The sequence below is a fragment of the Lampetra fluviatilis genome, chromosome 9 (genome assembly GCF_964198595.1).
Source record: "Lampetra fluviatilis chromosome 9, kcLamFluv1.1, whole genome shotgun sequence".
NCBI lineage: Eukaryota > Metazoa > Chordata > Hyperoartia > Petromyzontiformes > Petromyzontidae > Lampetra > Lampetra fluviatilis.
The window spans coordinates 4,854,095-4,875,564 of record NC_136283.1 but is presented as its reverse complement, the minus strand read 5'-3'; the positions used below and the strand labels follow the sequence as shown (position 1 = coordinate 4,875,564).

Genomic DNA, 21,470 nt, shown 5'->3' with positions numbered 1-21,470 from the left:
GTAATTGCTGCTGAGTGAAGGCCCAAAAGCCCAGAATGTCACGTCGCCACTGTTCTCGTGCAAAACTTGTGCCGCATCAAGCCGAATGCCTTTTCCGCCAGAAAGAGCGCGTTTAGGAAAAGGCATTGTCACGGTCACTCCAGGACCGCTTGGGAACTTCCTGAGAAGGCACAACGTCTGCTTTTAAGCCAACTCTCCGACTGAAATGTCGCCATTTGAATCCACGGCGAATGGAAACCGAAATAAATAAAGTTACGGCTGTGCAGTGTCCCAGCCACCACTTCATGAAATTCAAATTACACTCTTTAAAGTTTTACGCGCGTCATGCTTAAATTTAGTGCGAGCGCGGGACGGCTTTTTTGGCAGGCGGGCTTCGATAATTTGCCGAGGCGGTGACGGATCGGCACTATCCAAGTAATTAGCTCATCCCTGGCAAGAACAGAGGCCTGTTGTGCGGGCGTCCTTGTTGCAGCCGCCACCAGCCGCCCCCTACTGTGCCACACCCCACCCCCCCACACACCCACCACAGTCCAGATGCAGCCCCCGCGCTTCACACAGCAGGTGTGTGGCCTCTGCGCCAAGCGAGGCGCGTGCGTGCACATAAAACTACCACCAAAATTGGGCAAAAACCGCAAGGTGGATTACGTGGGGGGGAATAAGTGTGAGAACACTTGGTGGGAAGCTGCTCCCAGAGCGACAAAACATTGCACTCATTGTTTTAGCGCATTAATTTGGTAATTGTGGACGGGAGATTAGCCGCGTTTTTAGTCTGAGCGTTGTAAAGCGGCGTGCCTGGGATGACACCGTGCGTCGGACACTTTCGCTTTGCGTTGTTTCTGGATGTTTTTGAGCGTGTTTGTCGAGCTTTAGTCAGTTTAACACGTAGGCTTTCGACCAAAATCATCCATAATATCCATTTTTCTTTTTGGGTTGGATCGCGTGAATATATAAATGTATCGTTAAACCCGCCACCCCCCGACAGCCAGGGTTGTCACGTGAACAGAACGTGCCACTTTGTTACTAGTACAGCACACCGGTTGTGTGTTGGAGACCAAATCCACAACATTTACAATCTTGAGTACGACGTTTCGCCAGTAATTCCAACTAGCATCATCAGGCGGACAGCCAGCTGTGTGGAGATATCCTGTTTCTGCAGTTTCCCTTTTAACCGTTGGCGGTTTTGGCATCGGCCGTTGAGCGTCGAACTCGCAGAAGAACCCGAGCCAAGTGAGAGGGGGACCTCCCGGCTACGGTGACAGGTGGTGCAGTTGTCAGACGAGGTTCGAACCCCGTGGGATCTCTCCGCTCTGCCACCTGTTGGCCAGGGCTCAGAGCCAGCTCCCAAGGAGCACCCTCTGCTGGGCTTACTCGGAGGGTATCGTCATCCTTCGAGGCATTCGGCTGCGTAGCAATGCGTCATTTAACTCGTTGAAATTGAATTTCGATTTAAAGCTTTCGTGACTGCAGGGATTCATCTTCTTGGTTCTTTCGGTAAAGTCACGTAGAAGGGAAATAATAAAATAATAAAAATAAAACATAATAAAATAATTCTCACGACGTTTCGGCCACAACGCAAGCAGCCGTCTTCAGGTGGAGAACAGGTCTGTCGAGAAGGCTTTACCGAAAGAACCAAGAAGATCGTTCAAATTGATTATTTTACGCACACTTTAAACGCATCGGGATGTCCAAATTGCACAAGTGTTGCTTGTTGGATAATCCAGATAAAAGAACTGCTCAATGCAGAAACAAATCATTCACAATACAGACTAAATGGCAAGGTGTAAAATAATTGATTCCCGAATTGAATTGCAAACCAGAATCATGACAATTGGTGAAATCCCTGGCAGGGGGGGTGAATGTGCTTTAAATATATACTTAGCTGACTAAGCCCTCATCAAATATGAGGACCGAAATTTTTAATTATATTTTTATATTAAAGTGCAGTTTGCACTGTTAAGCACGGTTTTAAGAATTAAATAAGGCTCGCAAGGCTACACCAAAACTAAATTGATTTACATTCATTAATTCTTTCGCACGATAATGTTAATTCTAATTTACTTGTGCAAGGCCGACCATCATATTGTGTGAGTGTGTGTGAATTCTGAAAATGGGCTAAGGCTAGCATAGATTTGTTCACGTAAAGCGTAAAGAAAACGTTAAATATAAAAATATGATGCAGAACATCGGGCACACATCTCTTTCCAGTGCTGCATTTTAATGATCAAACAAGTACTGGCCCAGACGCTTCACATTTCTGCGGAGATATTTCACTCGAAGCGTGCAAGTGTGCCCGAGACATTTCCCAGATGGCTCAAAACTAAACTTTGCAGTGCCGAGACGTTTCTGAGAGCAAATGCACGATAACCAAATGGGATAAAAAAAAATTCCGTGCCAAAGATTGTGCAAAAAGTGGGGAAAGTTGGTAATCCCGAGCGAGCGGTTGACACGGCGCTTGCAGTGCGCGTGTTCTTTTAATCTTTCGGCAATCCCAGCACGCTCGATCAAAGTGTGGGCACAAGCCATGCAGTTCAGGTGCTGCTGCTGCTGCTACTGCAGATTTTCCAGCATGCGTGCTGACGGGAGCTGCTACGTGTGTGTGAGTGTGCGTGTCTTGTCGCGATTATCGCGCTGCGTTACGAACCCAGCGACCCGAATTCGATTCCCGCTTACGGTCAACACCAGTGACGATTATCTGAATCGGCCCTTGTCCTCCCCTAGGTCGACTCAGCATCAAATGAGTACCTGGAGCAGGGTCTAAACATCGCCACAAGGGGAGACAAAGGCGGCCGGGCGTGGTGCTGGCCCCACTCGCCCCCTTGTGCGTCGTACTGGCCTTCATAGGTGTTACCCATTAGCAGCACTTGCCCCAACAGTCTGTTAAGGCTATACGGGGGATCTTTGTCTTTGTGTGTGTGCGTGCGTGTCGTGCAGCTTCTGGGCATGGAGAGGCTGGGGCTGTTTGCAGCCTCCCTCCGAGTCTGCCTGCTCCTCTTTGAGAGCATGAGAGAGCATCTCAAGTTCCAGTTGGAGGTAAAGGCACATATTTTTCTGACCACCCACCCGATTGTACATTTTTTTGTATTGTTTTTATGATGGTACAACATGAGCGCAGTACAAAGTACATATCTCGTGACGAAGGGAGGGGGCACAGATGCTCCGCGGACACCCGATTGTCAATTTAAATCCAACCTCTATTGTGTCTTACTCCTTGCTTGTTCGGTTACGTTCCTATATTGTTATCTTGTATGTGATATTTCTAAAAGTATTTCAGTTTTGGCAAAGCTTATTATAAGACTAATTTTTGTTTCACCTTTTGTTATCTGTAGTTTTCCCCTCTAGGAAAATGCTACTACCGTCAGTGACATTTGTATCTCTGTATAGCCATCAACCCACACTGAACAGCGTTGTGAATTCTGGGCTCAGAGTTATTGTTTATCGGACAGATTCCTGACAAACAAATCCTCACAAGTGCGTTGTTCCGAACAGTGGCTAACCTCAAGTTGTGCCTGCTGGATGACCGAATCAATATCGCTAACGAGTTCTTAGAAAAAAGCCTTTTTAAAATGTCTCCATGTCAAGTGATTTATGGTAGAGAAGGGAAAAAACGAGCGACCTCCCCCCCCTCCCGTCACGTACGAACGCGCGCAGCCTCGCGCAGCGCTCAAGTTCACACCTCGCAAATTGTGCAACGTGCATTGCTAGAATGTGGGCGGACGGATTATCGTTATTATAAAAAAAAACTACTTTGAAAATTAAAAGTAGACTTATCTTTATATTTGGCGTGTGTATAGAATCACTACGGGTAGCAATAACCTACCTGCCTTCAGCCTTTTATGGAAAAAGCCAAGTGAAGGCAACCAACTGGACATTCTAGAAGACGGGGGAGAGATGTACCCAAGTCAGCATGCATCATTTTCTCGTTTAATTTTTTCCATTTGATGCGTTCCTAGTTCTTCACTTGTCGATCGTTCAGGTGGCATCTGCTTCCGTTACGCAGTTTGATTCCAATTGTGCTCATCGGTACCATGTCACGAGATCAGTTATTCATATCGATGTTTTATTTGTAATCTTTTGTTTTTGTTGTTACTGCTGTGCTCACGCACCACGAATTTCCGATGTAGAATAACTAGGCAGCTGCCCTCCACACCTCCGATTGGCACGGTTGACTACGTACTGTGCGAAAGAAATTCAGCATGCATATGTGACAACTCAAATCAACTCAAACTCATTGTGAACTCTCACAGAGCAGTGCATCGTCCCCGCTTTAGAGAGCAATTTCCCGGAAGCAGCTTTCACGGGAACACTTTTTAAATCCTTTATATTAAGTTCACTTGCTTGCTTGCTTGCGCGCTTACGACCGTGCAAATCTTTCGGTCGTTTTTTAACCCACTTCCCGTGATCCAATCGAGCTGACATTTTGCACAACATTTTTTTTCCAAATTTTCCACTTTTTAGGAAAACAAAAATTTCATATTGCATTTAAAATACCAATGTGATAAAAAATGAAACTCTTACTCAAGAAAAACAGAAATGAATAATAAAATAAAAGCGATGCCAGGCATATAAAGGATTTATAGTGAAAAACTTTGTTTTTACGGGTTAATTTTTTGCGTGCGAGTTCCACGTGGAGTCACATCAGTCGCCGGTGCGCCGCGTGCAGATGTACCTGAAGAAGCTGATGGACGTGATCACGTCGGAGAGCCCGCGGCTGCCGTACGAGATGAAGGAGATGGCTCTGGAAGCCGTGGTGCAGCTCTGGCGCATCCCGGGCCTCGTCACAGAGCTCTACATCAACTACGACTGCGACTTCTACTGCTCCAACCTCTTTGAGGAGCTCACCAAGCTCCTGTCCAAGGTGAGGTCTCCTGGATGTCCGGGAGCAGGGCCCGCCTGTGTCCGGCTCTGCCGCCACAGTTGCCGCTGGGCGTCTCCGCCGCTGCTGGATAAGGATGTGTCTCTTGAAATAAATTTTGATGCGTTCCTAGTTCTTCACTTGTCGATCATTCAGGTGGCATCTGCTTCTGTTACGCAGTTTGATTCCAATTGTGCTCATCGGTACCATGCCACGAGATAAGTTATTCATATCGATGTTTAATTTTTGTTGTTACTGTTGTGCTCACGCACCACGGATTTCCGATGTAGAATAACTAGGCAGCTGCCCCCCACACCGCCGATTGGCACGGTTGGCTACGTACTGTGCGAAAGAAATTCAGCATGCATGCAATTGCGTCGTTGATATTTGTGCCCTGCACTCAGTGCAACTCGCTGATTAAAATGTTGTAAGTTTAAGTCCCATTACATTTATTATTTCAGTCTGCCAATCATCTGGCGACCTTAACCTCACCACATTCACTCTGAAGAGTTTTTCTGCGAGTTCTTTAGGATTGCATTTTGTAGTGAGCATTAATTAGCATTGTCCATCATCAATAGCCTCTTGCTTGGTGTCCCTACTCAGTGCTGCACTCATCTATGTCACAGCTCTAGTTGTGGGTACGTGCAGTCGTCATTGATTTAACGTGCTCATTTCTTTTCAATGTGTACGTTAGACCCAGTTAATTTTACTAACGACTTTTGCTTGATCACATCGGCTTGATTGTGGAACATCCAGAACCGTTGCTTTTTTTCTTTTTCAAGAACCCAGGACCAATGCTTTTTTTACGTGGACAGTTTGTCATCCATAATATCGTTGTTGTATTAGAATCTTATTTCCCATTAGAATATTGAATATTTAACAAGCTGTAGCGTGTTATACATTTTTTATTCTTCACCAAACAGTACTAATAAGTTTGTTAAGAGTCACTTATTTGAGGGAATGTCTCCCTTGAACAAGGTTACTTGTTCATAATAGACGTTTTTGTTTGGGTTAGATTGCGTAAATATAAATGTGGCGTTAAACCCGCCACCACCCGACACAGCCAGTTTGTCATGTCAAGGCAATGAACACGTGACACTCACAGCGTTGGCGTGATGGTGCATCACGTGTCTGTGGTGAATCGCCAAGTGTTCTGCTGGCTCACCTGCCAGATGCGCCTTTGGCTCGGTGCAGATGGGGTTGTGCTCAGAATCAGCAGTATTGCAAAAAAAACCCGTCCCATTCACGTTCCATTCCGCTGCTCGTGTTTGCGAAGTGGTCAGCATGACCCAAGCAGATACAAGCTGGTGAATGTATCAAGCCAAATTAAATGCGTGCATAAATATGCCAAAGTTTTATTGCCAAGATGAGAAATTACAGTGGCCCATAACTTGTTCATTTTATTACGTTTTGATTTTGTCCTATACCACTGAGTTTGCTACTGTGTTCTTAGACCGCTTCATTTTTTTTAACGACCCCATCGCTATAGCATCTCACCAAGTTGCATCCCATAGTACAACAAAAAATCCAAGTTAACAAAAGACATGGATAAGTGTTGGTGCTGCGCCACGTATGGAGCTGTTTTATTTTGTGGAACAGGTTTTTAAAATGCTCCTTACGCACGCTCAAAGCTGCTGCCGTGTGATTTTGGTGGAGGTTTTGTAAATCCGTACTTCGACACCCCATTGATATCCAGTAGAGCGAGACCTAAAATTGAGCTGTTTGTATCTTCAACAAAGTAAAATGTAACCTACAACAAAATATGTGGTGCAGCATCCCATGGCGTTGTTAAACCACAAGGCTCACGGGTCTCCAAGGACTTGGAGCGCGACCCGTGCAATCTCGTCAATGCCAATTTATTTTCACCAGACAAAAACGGTGTTGCACATGAAATCAACGCTTGCCAACACTAACGAAGTTGGGGTCTTTGTTTTGCTTGCGTGCAGAACGCGTTCCCGATCACGGGGCAGCTGTACACGACGCACCTGCTGTCGCTGGAGGCGCTGCTGACGGTCATCAACAGCATCGAGGCGCACTGCCAGCCCCGTGCCACCAGCAGCAGCGCCGCAGCCAAGGCTGGGGAACTACCAGAGCCCAGCGCCACAGACGCCGGTAGGGACCACGGGAAGGCCTCGTGGAACGGGGATTGTCGTAATTTTAGAATGCTTTGTGGTGTGTTGTTTATTGATTTAATTTTAGGTCCTGGAATATGAAATGGCCGGAAACTACAAGCATCACTGATAGTTTTTTTAGAAAAGGATTAACACATGTCTTGAATTGAGCAAGGTTATAGGAATTTGAGAAATTAGTTTATTGGAGTGAGTTCTACAGCCAAGCTGCATAAGGAAAGAAAGAGATGTATCATGTCGTTTATTATCATGGTTGAACACAGTGTGGATAAGAAAAAACAGTTAATCCGGTAGAGTTCTTAGGGTGGGTGGAAGTATTAAGGCATCAATTCCTTGAGTTGCAGTGCTTGTGGTATAGCGATAAAAGTAAATGTACAACAGTAAGACAGGGACTGTAATGACTCATCGATTGCAAAATTCAACTGAAGTAGGCCCAAATTTTCCCTGGATTTGTCACTCATTCAGGAATATTGGAAGTTGTCATTGTTGTCTTAGCAACCGGCCATGTCAACATCGGTGGCAATTTTATTACACGAAGCACGATGCTGTGGTTTTCATTTTTTTTTATTGAATATTTAACTTTCACTTTCAACCGACTTCAAAAGAAAAGGTTTTCGTTAATTTACTTCTAGACAGACCAGACACAAAAGCCCCGCACGGACCGCAAAGCATGCATGCACACGTGCGCACATTTTAATACGCGGAGATTCGTACAGATGCGCGCACGTGCAAAAGTTCTTGTGCCCACACACACAGACATGCACAGCTGCAAGATTATTGAAAGATTCTTTTGGAGAGCCTCAATGACAAAAAATATCACGGAAATCCAAGGCAATATATTTCCAGCGTTTGATAAATACACACAGGCATTTAGTTATTAATTTATGTGTGCGCTTGGTATCTGGATCAATGCAGAACTCTCTTGAAGTTTATTCATTTTTGAGAAGGGTTTTATCTAAATCCTTTCTTGAAAAAAAATGCTCGATTTGTCATCTAGTTGGAGGTTGTTGATAGGATATGAATCTGGATACTGTGATTTTTAAAGGGGACATGTTGAATAATTATGATTGAAACATAGCAGGCGTAAATATATATAATACCAAAGTAAATAGTGAGTGGACTTTATCTTGTTCTGAGTGGAATTCAGCTGAGTTTAGCTGCGTTATGCCCCTTGGACTGAGTTTCACCATGAGCTTGCTTGTAAACTCTTTTTAATTTAATCCAGCTTGAGAGCTCCTTGAGGCAACACATTTCTTAGAGTGCAGACCTGGGATAAATATAGGTGCAATGGTACATCGCGTTGAATTGGTGCAAGAAGATGAAAAACAGGAGCCATGTAAATATTCAATCCCTCCCAGTAACTCATGATTCAGAGTCACGATTTCATACAAAAGTTATCTTTATGGTGTTTCTATTGATTCATGTTTTTCCTTTCTCTTGTTTTACCATGAGTTTGTAGAATGAAGATAATTGTACATTTTAGGATGTAATTTAATAGAATTTACATTATTTATATTTATTGATAAAAAAAATTCTGATGCTTCCCAACACACGTGTATCGTGAACATTAAACCCGATTTTAATCAACTAATAGAAGCATTGCTAAAAACCTACAACATTTCCAAGGACTTCATTTGTGTGAATGCAACCTATCGTGCCAAATTATAAACTCCCAAGTGCAGAATTCTTTTAATAAAATGAAAATTGGTCAAGCGTGCCGAGTGGAACTCTTCCTGAAAAGAGAGTTTAGAGTGAGATTTCCAGCGTCAATAAAACATTACAATTATTTCTAATAATTTGTAATCATAAAAAAACCACAGTAGTAAATGATCACGTTACGCTGCTGCTCATTCCTCACAGCCGGGAAGCCGTGCGGAGACTTGGAGACGTTCGTGGCGAACGCCGAGAGAAAGGAGGTCACCGGCACGCCGCAACCCCCAACCAGTGGCCACCTCATGGCCTCCAGGATGAAGTCCGCCGCTCACACTCCCACGGACGCTAGCAAACGTAAGCAAGCCGCTCGTCTGGTAACGTCTTGTTCTGATAAGGGGTCGTAGGCCCTGCTTGTCCCCCGGACACCATAAAACAAGCCGGCACGTGTTTTCCTGCACATCGTAACGAGTAAAGCTGTTTGACCTTACAAGGCTGCTTGTTGACACTGTGCATGATTGTGCGTTATTGCCGTTGGAATCCTACAGTTCCCGTGGTGCCCACAATTTACGGTTTGACATTCATAACTTAGCATGGTGTAAATTTTACGTTTTGGTAGGAAGTGTTGTTTGCCAAGCTGTGGAGGTGGTGATGGATTCATCGTTTTGTGTGCATTGCTGCCACACTTATTAAAATGTATGCCTTGATTGTAGGTGTTGGAATTTACTAAAAGGCAGTCTCATTTTATTTTGCCTGTAGGTAGTGCACAAAGATTCAATGTTTAGCCAAACTAGCTATGTTGGGTCAATATTAGAAAGTATTTATTTTTGTTATTTGAGATATTTAAACATTTTAATGTAGAACTACTGTATTTGTGTTTTTAAAATATACATATTTTAAAATCCAGTCTTTCAGTATGTAGAATGAACAATGTGATGGAAATTGACCACGAGATTAAACTTTTTGTATTTCAGGAACGAGCTTAGGTCTTGATCAAACCATTCTTGACCAGAATTAATATTGTCAAAGGAAGTGCCGCTTATGCCATTTTCATCCTAACTTTGCGTCAGTAGATATTTTTTTACTTGGAGACTAAACCACATTATGGAGTACTGCTCGTTTCCAGCTTGAAATAATACATACATCTGCTTCATAACAAAATTCCTAAGCAAGAACACTTGTTATAATTATTGAATGTTTGTGTCTGTTCCGTGCTTATATTTATTGCTCCAGTTCAGTCAGTTTAGCATGATGACTTTTGTGTCTGGAAAGAAATAATAGCAGCAGGACATTGGGGATTTATTTTTTATTTTACCAAGGGCTGTATCGGTGCAGCATTGTGGTGCATCAATATAAAATAAATGCGAATATCTTGAATTCGTTAAATTACCATGCTTGATTAAAGCCTACTCATAAATAGGAAATCAATTCCGTGATGAGAAGCAAATCCCTAAAGCTTCAAATTAAACAGACTTGTCATGCTGCTGCTGCTGCCACACACACCAGTAGGGAAGTGTGCTTGTATGCGTGTGTGTGTGTGTTTGCGTGCGCACATGTACAGATGCGCACAAGTGTGTGTGTGTGTGTATCTGCCCGTAGGTTTTAATTGTCATTGTTGGTGTCGGCGTAGGTTTAAAATGAATGCATGGACAGCAGACATTGGGCTGTGATTAAATATCTGGGGCCTTTTGTGAAATACCAGCTGCATATGGACCTCCTCGTGCTGTGCAGTAATTTCGTTTTTGAAGATTAAATCCAGTGGATTGTTAAATAAAGCCCTGATTTATCTGCCAGAGTGAATTATGTGCTATTTAAACAGGGCCAGGGTATTATTTTATGCAGATGCTCCCTCCGCATTTTAATTGCCTCTGGTCCTGCTGCTGTATTGTGCGCGCGAGGGAGCTTGGTGGCCAGCCCCCTGATTGTGAACGTTAAACCCCGAGTCGCGGGGCGTGAGGTGCCCTTTCAAGAACTCTTGTGAGGATGAAGAGATGCGTAGCTCCCTTTGATTTTGCCCTTCGCCGCTTAGCACTCCGTGTCTCGCTCACTAAGTTCCCGCTCATGCACCGCGCTCCCCCGTTTTGTGGAGTATTACAGATGGGTGGAATGTTAAAATACCCAAGTTGTGGTGCTCTTCGTCAGCATAATAGAAACGCACCCTTGTGTTCCAAATGAGAGCCCCTTATTTTACAAATAAGGCTCTTTTGCTTCACGTAAGAGCCTATGTAGTCTGCATTGCTTCACTGAGTACACGTGAGGTATGATTTATTATTGCGAGTATTAGTGATCACATGACTGTGTTTGTAACTTACTGTAACTATACGCTGACATTTAAAGACCAGCAAAGTGTTACGTTATCAAGCATCTGAAAACGGTTGTGTCTCATTTCACTGCAGTTGTGGTTACCAGTCGTAGCTAGCCTGCGCCGGTCATCTCTACTGAAAATGAACATATTCGTTGTAATAGGTCGCTGATTGACCCGTTCATGCAGCATAACTGCCGTGTTGGCATAGCAGGTGCTGCCTGTCATTCGTGTGCTCCACTAACCTCAGACCATGAGCAACCATAGCTGTCATCGATGCTATTGACGCGTTCTTCTCTTTCACGTTTGGACGATTTTGTTTGCCCAGCTGATAAGAAACCTCCGAAGAAGCCAGCGAGATTTTCTTCCTGCCTGCCCACTCCTCAGGAACTTGCTCAAATAAAGACGAAGAAGAAGGTACACTCGACATTCGACAATGCACCATATGCTTTTTAAACCACAAAAAATTACGAAACCGTGCTTGATCTATCGCGTAAACTTGGGAAAACGCATTTTTGTTGTCTTGCCGTATGAGCTCACTGACCGTCCCTTTTGGAATTCGGTAGATATCTCCAGACAGTCCTTCTATTGTTGTATGCATTGAACGACTATCTCCATTATAAAAAAAAACGTCAAAGTATATTTACATTACCCACCGACTCGTATGTAATTACCAAAGGTAGTTGCACGGAAGACACTTGTCCCTGACTGGGAAAAACTAAAGACTGACCTAATATTTTGTGAATGGGATATCAGAATCGGAATAAGAATCTTTATTTCTACTGGAGAAATCCGATGAGTTTTGCAGCTCTTTTTCACAGATGTCCAGTATGGGCGGGTCAGCAAGTTACAAAGGCATAGAATGCAAAAAACGATAGGCGGGCAAAAATATAGAATATGCTAAGCAAGTCACGAAATATGAATGAGTAATAAATGCATGAATTATGAGTCTGATATCACTGGGTATTCCGTGCCACTGAAAATTCTCCAGCTCATTTACAATAATGTGTTTATTGGAGCTACGTTATAGCCGTTAGTGCACTACCGGCATGATCCTCTTCACCAACATTGTGCTCCCAGCGAAAGGATACCAGTATGGTTTGGTATCTAAACGTGTCCTGAGCCTGCTTTAGCTTAGCAGTGCTTGTTCGAGAGACCTATGAAGTGTGAACCAAGTGTCGTGACACACGCACGTGATCCAGCGCTTGGGAGGCGAGGGCTGATGGATTACTGGGAGATTTGTGAAACTCCCAAAACACGCCGGCCTCCGAGTTGGCCAGGAGATAAGAGTTCAGCAAAAGTTGCCCGCAAACCCATCTGTGTCAACCTTTCAGTGAATGCATGGACTTTCTCTGACTCCCCCGGTTTCCTCCCAAATGCAAAAACGGCCTGAAAAAGCATCCCGAGACCTGGCTAAGCTTTACTTTTGTTTTGTTGTCCTTCCCCCCCACCTCCGATTCGCACGGGTGGCTACGTACGGTGCAAAATAAGTTCAGCATACATACATACCGGACAAAGGGATGACATCGCCATTAAACAGCACAAGCCTTTTAATTCACATGCCGCGCGTACCTACGTACGTACGCACATTGACACCCACGCACGCCGCGTTTCTTCCCCGCAGCTGCTGATGAAAGGCACGGAGAAGTTCAACGTGAAGCCCAAGACGGGCATCGAGTTCCTGCAGGAGAACAAGCTGCTCGCGACGCCTATGGACTGCACGGAGGTGGCCCGCTGGCTGCGCGACAACCCACGCCTCGACAAGAAGATGATCGGCGAGTTCGTCAGCGACAGGAAGCACAAAGAGCTACTCAGCGCCTTCGTCAAGTCAGTCGCCCGCCTCCCCGTTTACACCCGTCCTCGGGCACCACTCGCGAGGGACACGCCGGGCTAGGATGGGTAGCGTCGTGTAATGCAGGGCGTGCGGAAATGTGTAGCATGGGTCATTTTTTAATCCTTTAAATTAAGTTCGCTTGCTTGCTTGCGTGCTTGCTTGCTTGCTTGCGCGCTTACGACCGTGCAAATCTTTCGGTCGTTTTTTAACCCACTTCCCGTGATCCAATCGAGCTGACATTTTGCACACAGACTCGTTGTCCGTGACAATTTATTTTCGTGAAAATTTTTTTGCATAACTTTACACTTTTTAGGAATTTTTTTTTTATATTTAATTACCAATTGCTTAATGGTGGCAGGCAATCATCTGACCCATAGGTGGCAGCCATCTCAAGCCAGAGGACGAGAGGACTCTAGCCGCCACGCATATAAATGATTTATAGTGAAAAACTTTGTTTTTACGGGTTAATTTTTTTTATTTGTTTGTTTATTGATGTTCGGTCATATTTTGGCTCGTATCCATTCACCTCCCCCTCCACAGGTTGATGCATTGCCTCTGTGTGGATTCTTGATTCGAGGCTGGCTTAGAGGTCAGAGTACTGAGGCTGGCACCGCTAAGATACCTGGTTCAAATCTGGGCAGGCGCCTGTGATAAAATCGGGTTCTTAGATGTAGTGAGTTGACAGTTTCAGTCCCGTCACCAGTGGCCGCACACAAAATAATCACAATTTGGTTCTGCACTCAAATTAGGCGAATTCAAACTAGGCTGCATTTATTTGTGCAAATCTGGATTGGAGTTTCATGCCACGTGCACATTTCCATTTGGTTTCTGAACTTTAGCCTGGTCCTTTTTTGGGTATATTCAGCCCCAAATGACTACCTGCTGTCGTGGTGGTGTGGTTAACACAAGCCAGAGGTCGCAAACGGGTTTTGATTCCTTACACGTACCCGGCCGCACCAGGGTCGCAAATGGGTACCCGTACCCGGCCGGGTACGGGTAGCCGGGTATCGGGTAGGGTACGGGTATCGGGTACCCGATTGCGACTTCTGGGATGAAGCCATGTTGCAGGCGCGGGTGGGTTGATTCTAGGAACTTGAGTTGTGAGAAGAGACAAGACGTTAGGAAATGAGTGACAAACGGTTACTCACCAGTGACTCACGGCCTACCCGCACCCGGCCGCACCAGGGTCGCAAACGGGTACCCGTACCCGGCCGGGTACGGGTAGCCGGGTATCGGGTAGGGTATGGGTATCGGGTACCCGATTCCGACCTCTGACACAAGCACTGGAGACTGTAGTGGGTTGCGTCGTGCTCGTCCACACCTCGACCTCTTGTGCCGAGCCAGCCTTAGCCAGTGCTCGTGAACAGCTTTTTACCTCGTCGGTATGTGAAGCTCAATGGGGAATCGTTGCACGTGTGTCAGTGTACATATTTACGTGTACGTATGTTGAACTTCTTTCGCAACCTTCGTGGCCTGCCGCGCTCAATCGGCGGTGTGTCTGTGGCGCGCACGCACCCGCACGAACCAACCTTCCCGTACGTTTTGGCCGCAGGACGTTCACGTTTGAGACGCTGCGTATTGACGAGAGTCTTCGCCTCTACCTGGAGGCGTTCCGTCTGTCCGGGGAGGCCCCCGTTATTCACCGTCTGCTGGAGGCCTTCACCGACCAGTGGCATGTGAGTGTCCTGGCCCCTTTGCAGCGCCGGTGAACTTCCCCCCCCCCCCCCCGTAACTTCTTCCGCGGCGCCGTGTGAACTCTGCGGCGAGGGCGCGTACAACTGCGGTGTGCAGTGCCTGCCGTTTGTAAACTAGGAAAAAAACAAATACTTGAGAGTATCCTCCTCGTTATGCACGAACTTGCTGCCTGCGATTTTTGGCTTTCTGCTAATTGCATCTGCAACTCCACACGACTGCATCGAGAGAGCAAGATAAAGTGATGCTATAAAACGATGAGAGAGAATGTCATGCGAGAATGTGATGAGATACAGTTATGAGATACGGTGATGAGATAAAGTGATGAGATAATTTTCATGTATTTAATAGCTTGTATATTTATAAATTAGAATAGAAACTATAAAGTCACGGTCAAGTGTGTCATTATAGCAGTCTAATGGTGCAACTCCTGTACAGTTATATATTCAGTGTCTTAACGATGCACTCCTCCCATGAGCTTTATGGATTATCATGATTTGGAACCACAACTTGAATCAAGAATGTATGACTTTTTCCTGTTGTGTATTGTTTCCCGTTTGTACTGTCTCATTGGAATGGTTGAATATTCCTTGGGTATATATATGGCTAGAATAAAATGTGCATGCAATTTGCATGAATGGGAATGAATTGATTGTTATTTGCACTATTGAAGCGCGTAGAATTAGCTATGAATCGATTGTAATTCACGTTTGTAGATGCATCGTTGCATCCATAATTTTAAAGACGTCGATGCAGGGATGTCACCGGAGACAGTAAATCATGATGGCAGCCTTGTAAACCCCTTATCCAGGGCCTACCTTATCACAGACCAATTCAGATGTTATTCGTCACCCCGTGCAACGTTCATCCTACCAAATCCCATGACAAGGGAGAAACACAAACAAATAGACACAAATTTTTTTAAAAATGCCCGTATTGAAACGGCTGTACGCCGTATGGACCTGAACTCAATTTCCCTGATTCAAGAATATGGGTGAACCGTGTGGGTTGACAGGTATGTGATGGTATTTTTTTTTTAAACTCTTTATTCATAATCAACGTTTTTGGGTTTAGATCGCGTTATTTATAAATGTGTCGTAACCCTCCACCACCCGACACGGCCAATCAGTAAAAATGTGTCACGTTGACAAAAGACAAATAGTTCACTGCTTTAGCCCACCGGTGTGTTGAAGCCACAACATTTACAATTTGAGTACGACGTTTCGCTGGTAATTGCATCCAGCATCATCGGGCAATTCGCCAGAATGGCGCCAGAATGGCGAATTGCCCGATGATGCTGGATGCAATTACCAGCGAAACGTCGTACTCAAATTGTAAATGTTGTGGCTTCAACACACCGGTGGGCTAAAGCAGTGAACTATTTGTCTTTTGTCAACGTGACACATTTTTACTGATTGGCCGTGTCGGGTGGTGGAGGGTTACGACACATTTATAAATAACGCGATCTAAACCCAAAAACGTTGATTATGAATAACATTGGTCGCGAAAGCCTACGTGTTAAACTCTTTAATTAGTAAAACTAGTTTCACACAGCCAGGGACACTCAGGTACATATCTACAAAGAAACGTTTGCTAATTGGGTTTGCTAGAGTTTTAGATCGGAGAAATAACAAGTGTTCTGTGAAAAAATCCACTTTACATGTGTAGGTCGCCTTGGAAGTAATAATATTCTTATAACAGGGACTGGTTTGTGTGTGCTGATATAAGACAATTTCAAGATGCCTTTTAATGCACAGGATGGCTTTTGTTTTGACTCGCAGTATAAAAAAAATCTTCAAGCTGGAGATCGTATCCGGCGAGGCTATGCTATCCATTATGAATTTAATCTCTGCTTGACAGTCGATGATATTTTAAAGAATACGCGGATTAATTTCACGTCCATTAAGTTCAGTAAACCTTTTTACGTTCACTTTTAATGGAAATATAATACTGCATGGTTTTCTGCAAGGTTCTTACCAAGGACACGGCTTGGCAGAAAATTGGGTTTTATAATAAAATAAAAAATGTATTCGTAGAATTGTAAATCGTGAAAAGTATTTAAAGTTCACCGTTTTTTTTATTCACTATGCCTTTATTTGGATATATAACCCACAGTTTTTAAATCAGTTGGGACCCAGAAACATTATGCTGAACGTGCATCAGGCCTAATCTGAGCATGCATCAAGCCTTCCTTAGCATAAGGAAGATGGTGATGATTAAATTGACTGATACACTGCAAATTATAAAATTCTACTACATAGCCACCTATGGCCAAATCACCTGGTATCTATGTAGTCTCGCATCTCGGAAGCTAAGCAAGTTTTTTGGAGTTTGCATGTTCTCCCCGTGGTCATGTGATTTTTCTCCAAGTCTGGTTTTTCCCCTCCACATTTAGAAACATGCATGTAAGAGATATTTGGCCACGATACATTTCCACATGATGAGCAACTTAATTGAGCTATCATTTGTGGCCAGGTCGCTTCTGAAAAAGATCTATACAGCTCAGTGGGCCTTACCTGGTAAAATATTTTTTTAAATGTTAGGTACGGGCAACCGCCCAGCAGGTTGTTATAGGCTACTACGAGGCTACGTGGTTTGGCAGCAGAGGGCAGTACAGCAAGATCCATAATTTTATTCCGATCTATGCTTCCACATTAATGCTCCCCACCTCCACCAGCCTGCACAAACCAACGAGGTAAAGTATTGCCGAATTACCCCATGGAACGTGTACGACATGGGAAGTCGCTTCTCCAACGGTGGATTGATGAAAGGGTTGTCGGTGTACTCCACACAGCCAATATTAAGCCACGGTGACTCGGCTGATTGCCGCCCATCATCACTGCCTGTGTTCACTGTGCAAGCAAGGGCAGCGGAGTGTACACTTTGACAAGACGTGCGCGTATGCCTTTGCAGGTGATGAATGGGAGCCCGTTTGTGAACAACGACGCGTGTTTTGCCCTGGCCTACGCGGTTATCATGCTCAACACTGACCAGCACAACCACAACGTCCGCAAGCAGAATGTGCCCATGACTCTGGAGGTAAGGCCACATTGGTTTTTTTCTGTGTTTACTCTTTAGTCTGTCAAATTTCACTTACACCTTGTGTGTTAACTTTTGTGCAGTGCAGAGCGTGGAGCAGTGATAAGTAGCATTTGTACCCTTATCCCAGTAACCAGTGCTTTCTCTGTCCACTACGGTGTGGTGATTGGTGTCCGAACTTAGCGTGGACCTCCCATTAGTTCCACTCAATCTAATGAGCACTCGGTGTGCTGGTGCGACTGACATCACTGCAGGGGCGGTACGGGAAGCTGTGTGTGTGTGTTGTTGGTCGCGCTGGTCTTAATCGATGCTCGCCAACAGAATTTGGTGGTGGCTATGGTTGAGTGTGTCTATTTAAGATTTTACAAAAGAACTTCCTGTTGATATTGCACATGTGTGGATGATTGTTTGATGGTTCCCATTGTACAGTGCATGGAGACAAAGTATGGGCTTGGCAGTATCTGATTTATCCCAAAATACATCTGTTAATTCTAGAGCGGCACATCATCAGTTAAGGGCTGATGTATTTGCGTCAGTGTTTATCCTTCCATCCCCGAGACTTTGATTGATGCCGTGGCTTCCTTTGTACCACCTGCACCAAACCCACGAACATTAAACATCTCGTGCCATTGATAAATGTTATGCCAGCTCTCTCTTTTCATGAAAAAACATATTTACTATAGAAACTTAACAGGACTCCGTAGCATATGTTTTCTCTTTTTTTTCGTATTTTTTTTTGGGCTCTGCTAGATAAACATTGTTTTACTCAGGCCTGGTCTAGTTTCTAGTTTAACCGATCAGCCCAGCAATGTTATTAGAACTGTCCACCTACAGAATGTTTTGTGTGTGAAAATGCATTCTTATGATTGATTATTGCGTTAATGCATTTCGGTGTTTATGTTGTAACAGTAAGAGGGGTACTAAATTTAATTTATTATTTATGTTTTTGCTAGCTCAGCCTTTTTTTTCCCTTTCTCGTAATTTATAAAGGGACACAGCTTGCTTTAAACACACCCCAATACATCACTTATAATTTTACATGAGCAAGTTATAATTGGAGCTAAAGAAAGGTAACAATTATTAATACCTTCATTATTGAAAAAGTTATTACAACATATAACAAAAAGAAAGATCCATCGACTAAACAAAATACATGCATAGTTGTAAACACTTCTCTTAAGTGCCTTGCATTACAGAAGACGTAAAACTGATTTCCTGCTCAAATGGGTATTGAGGCCGTGCTCATCCACTTTTCAGACCTGAGCCAGTGATGGGAATTCCACATTCCTGTGACGGTGGTGGGCGAGGCTTGGCATGGAACAATGTTAGCTCTCTTCCCCCACAAAGTGATCCTTGTTTTTTTGTTATTGATCTCGGAGGGATCCCGGGATATGAACTCACAACCGTCCACTCGCTCGACAGTCGAGCCACCATCCAGGGACGCAAGCGTGGCTTGTCGTGCGTTGCACTGTAGCCAGCGACTACAATTGACACGTAAAAAATTGTCAACTTGACGGCAGTCCAGGCTTGCAAGCATTAAAGGCTGTTTGTTCAATGAATCGTTAACAGGTAGCTATTGATAAAAAAAGAGTGGGCAAAAGCCACCGCTGCAATCTGACGGTGAGAGGGCCCCCACCTCATTAAGATTAATCCTCGCCACTTGGTGAGGCTGCTGGATGAGCTGTGTAAAGTGTAGCCAAATTTAAAAAACAACTTTATGGTCAGTAAACACCACGTGACAGATTAAACTGTCACCTTGAGCAATTCAACAACGTGTCATGGCTTTCCTTTTTTTTTACCACATCTCAGAGCACCCCATTATTTACGTATGTCCGCTTTTTTTCTACTTGTGTGTTTATTTAAATTAGTTGCGCGTAAAGAAATGCTAATGTAATCTGAAAGGAGTCTATGCAAAATTAAATTATGTTTCCATATGGTCCGTTTTCAACTTATTCCAAGTTTACCAAAAAAATAATGCAAGTGGCGCGTGTTTTCAGACCGTAATAGGCCTTACCTGCTAAATCCGGATCAATCCCAGAGTGCTGTTGGGCGATTAGAGATAGGCTGTGATTTTTGTTACCTTGGTTGGAAACCATTGTGCTCCTTGATTCAGTGTGTTTGATGTAGAGGGCGGGACTCTTGCAGGCATAATTTTTTTTGCACCACTTGGATTATCAGGATTCCCTTTCAAGGCTACATTCACTCAGTATTTTACTTCAGCCCAAGAGAGCAGAAGCCAGTGAGAAAGACAGGAGGGTCAAGTGGTAATCTTGCTTCATCGCGTGGAAACGAGAGAGTTCCCACAGCTCGCCCACCCAACCTACCCACTCCAGCCACCCAGCCAAGCCACCACCCAACCCACCACTCAACCCACCCACTCAACACACCCAACCTCCCCAGCCAACCCACCCAGCCACCCAGCCAACCCACCCACCCACCCATCCAACCTACCCAGCCAACCCACTCACTCTACCCACCCAGCCACCCAGCCAACCCACCCACTCAACCCACCCAACCTACCCAGCCAATCCACTCACTCCACCCACCCAGCCACCCAGCCAACCCACCCAACCAACCCACCCACCAAATCCACCCACTCAATCCACCCACTCAATCCAACCCACCCCCCCAACCCACCCAGCCACTGAACCCAATCGCACAGGGGGCACTCAACTCGACGTTTACATCTCCACTACCCACCGGAGTGTGAATGAGTGTGAGTGCAGCAGCATCCGAGCAGGGCCCTGGTCTCTGCAGCCCAGTGCCAAGGTCCCATGGCCTGCCCCGGCAGTAGGTGACATTTGGCAGTCGCGTTAAAAGCAGCCGGAGGGCTTTTTTTTGCGAATGCATGTCAGACGAGACAGCTGAGCGAAAGCATGTGTGGCCCCTGTTTCTGTGTTGTGGGTGGCATTGCCTATCTGCCTACAGCTTGTGAGCAGGTCACAAGTTTATCAGCTGATGAATTTGATGGGTGCAACAAAAATTATCATAAAAAAGTTTGACATTCCCCCCCCCCCTTCCATCTCAACCATTGTTAGTCAGTTTGTCCAGGGAGATTTAGTAAGACCATCCTTTCAGCTTGTGCTGCGTAAATGTGTTAGTTTGTTTGTAATATGCAGTGAGTGTGCTTATGTGCAAACAAGATGACTAATTAAAAGAGGGTGTCTCAATTGTTTTCTGCCTTTGTGAGTAAGCAGGTACCACACAGTGTTACACCCTTTAGGAAAGATCTTTTTATTGTACATTTAAAGAGTTGGTGTATGAGAGAGTTCACCAAGAACAGCAAGTTTATTGTCAAACGCCATTGGGTGTGTGAGATGGTGGTGGAAAATAACAATTTTGTCGGTATGGATGGGATTATTTCTGTACTTTCTGTGTTAATACATGATGCAAGCTGTAGTTGGTTCATTGTACGAGATGTGGAGCAATAGCCTAGAAAATGCAGTAATAAGGGAAATAAACATCACGGCAACTATTTTTAAATGTGGCTTTTTTATGACAGATGTGATAACACTGACCTCCATGACCATTCGAAAGTTAATTAAGCTACGATAACCCCCACTCATGAATGTATTTCGGTGTTTTTTATGTGACAACTCATCATAAGACAAGTTCAATCCGCTGCTAGATGAACGTCTCTCCAAGAACAAACCAGTACTCACTATAAAATGAGAACTTGTGTAGCTTTAAGGTGCTCAGTTAACATTTAGTATTGTTCTTTTTATCCGGAAATAATTTGTACTGCTGGCAACTTGGCCTGAGTATTTTTCTTTAAATATTTCTTGTTTTGTGTGCCTCTCATTGACAGGAATTTAAGAAGAACCTAAAAGGAGTTAATGGGTCTAAAGACTTTGAGCAAGACATGCTGGAAGAAATATACAATGCCATCAGGTACTGGGAAACGTTTATTTTGCTTATGCCTTGCCTGACATTCACACGAACCGCATGTCAACCTGAGATTTAAATGTATCG

At 44.5% G+C, this 21,470-nt stretch overlaps 1 protein-coding gene across 5 annotated transcripts in view; it reads left to right on the top strand.

Moving 5' to 3' along the window:
• Positions 1–21,470, top strand: part of GBF1 (golgi brefeldin A resistant guanine nucleotide exchange factor 1) — a 167,906-nt gene that overhangs the window by 102,154 nt on the left and 44,282 nt on the right. For all 5 annotated transcript variants that reach the window (XM_078859624.1, XM_078859627.1, XM_078859626.1 and 2 more), the window contains 9 exons: positions 2,932–3,030; positions 4,661–4,855; positions 6,799–6,964; positions 8,842–8,988; positions 11,262–11,350; positions 12,558–12,760; positions 14,320–14,443; positions 17,373–17,498; positions 21,307–21,389. In XM_078859624.1, the coding sequence (XP_078715750.1) occupies positions 2,932–3,030; positions 4,661–4,855; positions 6,799–6,964; positions 8,842–8,988; positions 11,262–11,350; positions 12,558–12,760; positions 14,320–14,443; positions 17,373–17,498; positions 21,307–21,389 (1,232 nt within the window). The remainder of the gene's footprint in view (positions 1–2,931; positions 3,031–4,660; positions 4,856–6,798; positions 6,965–8,841; positions 8,989–11,261; positions 11,351–12,557; positions 12,761–14,319; positions 14,444–17,372; positions 17,499–21,306; positions 21,390–21,470) is intronic.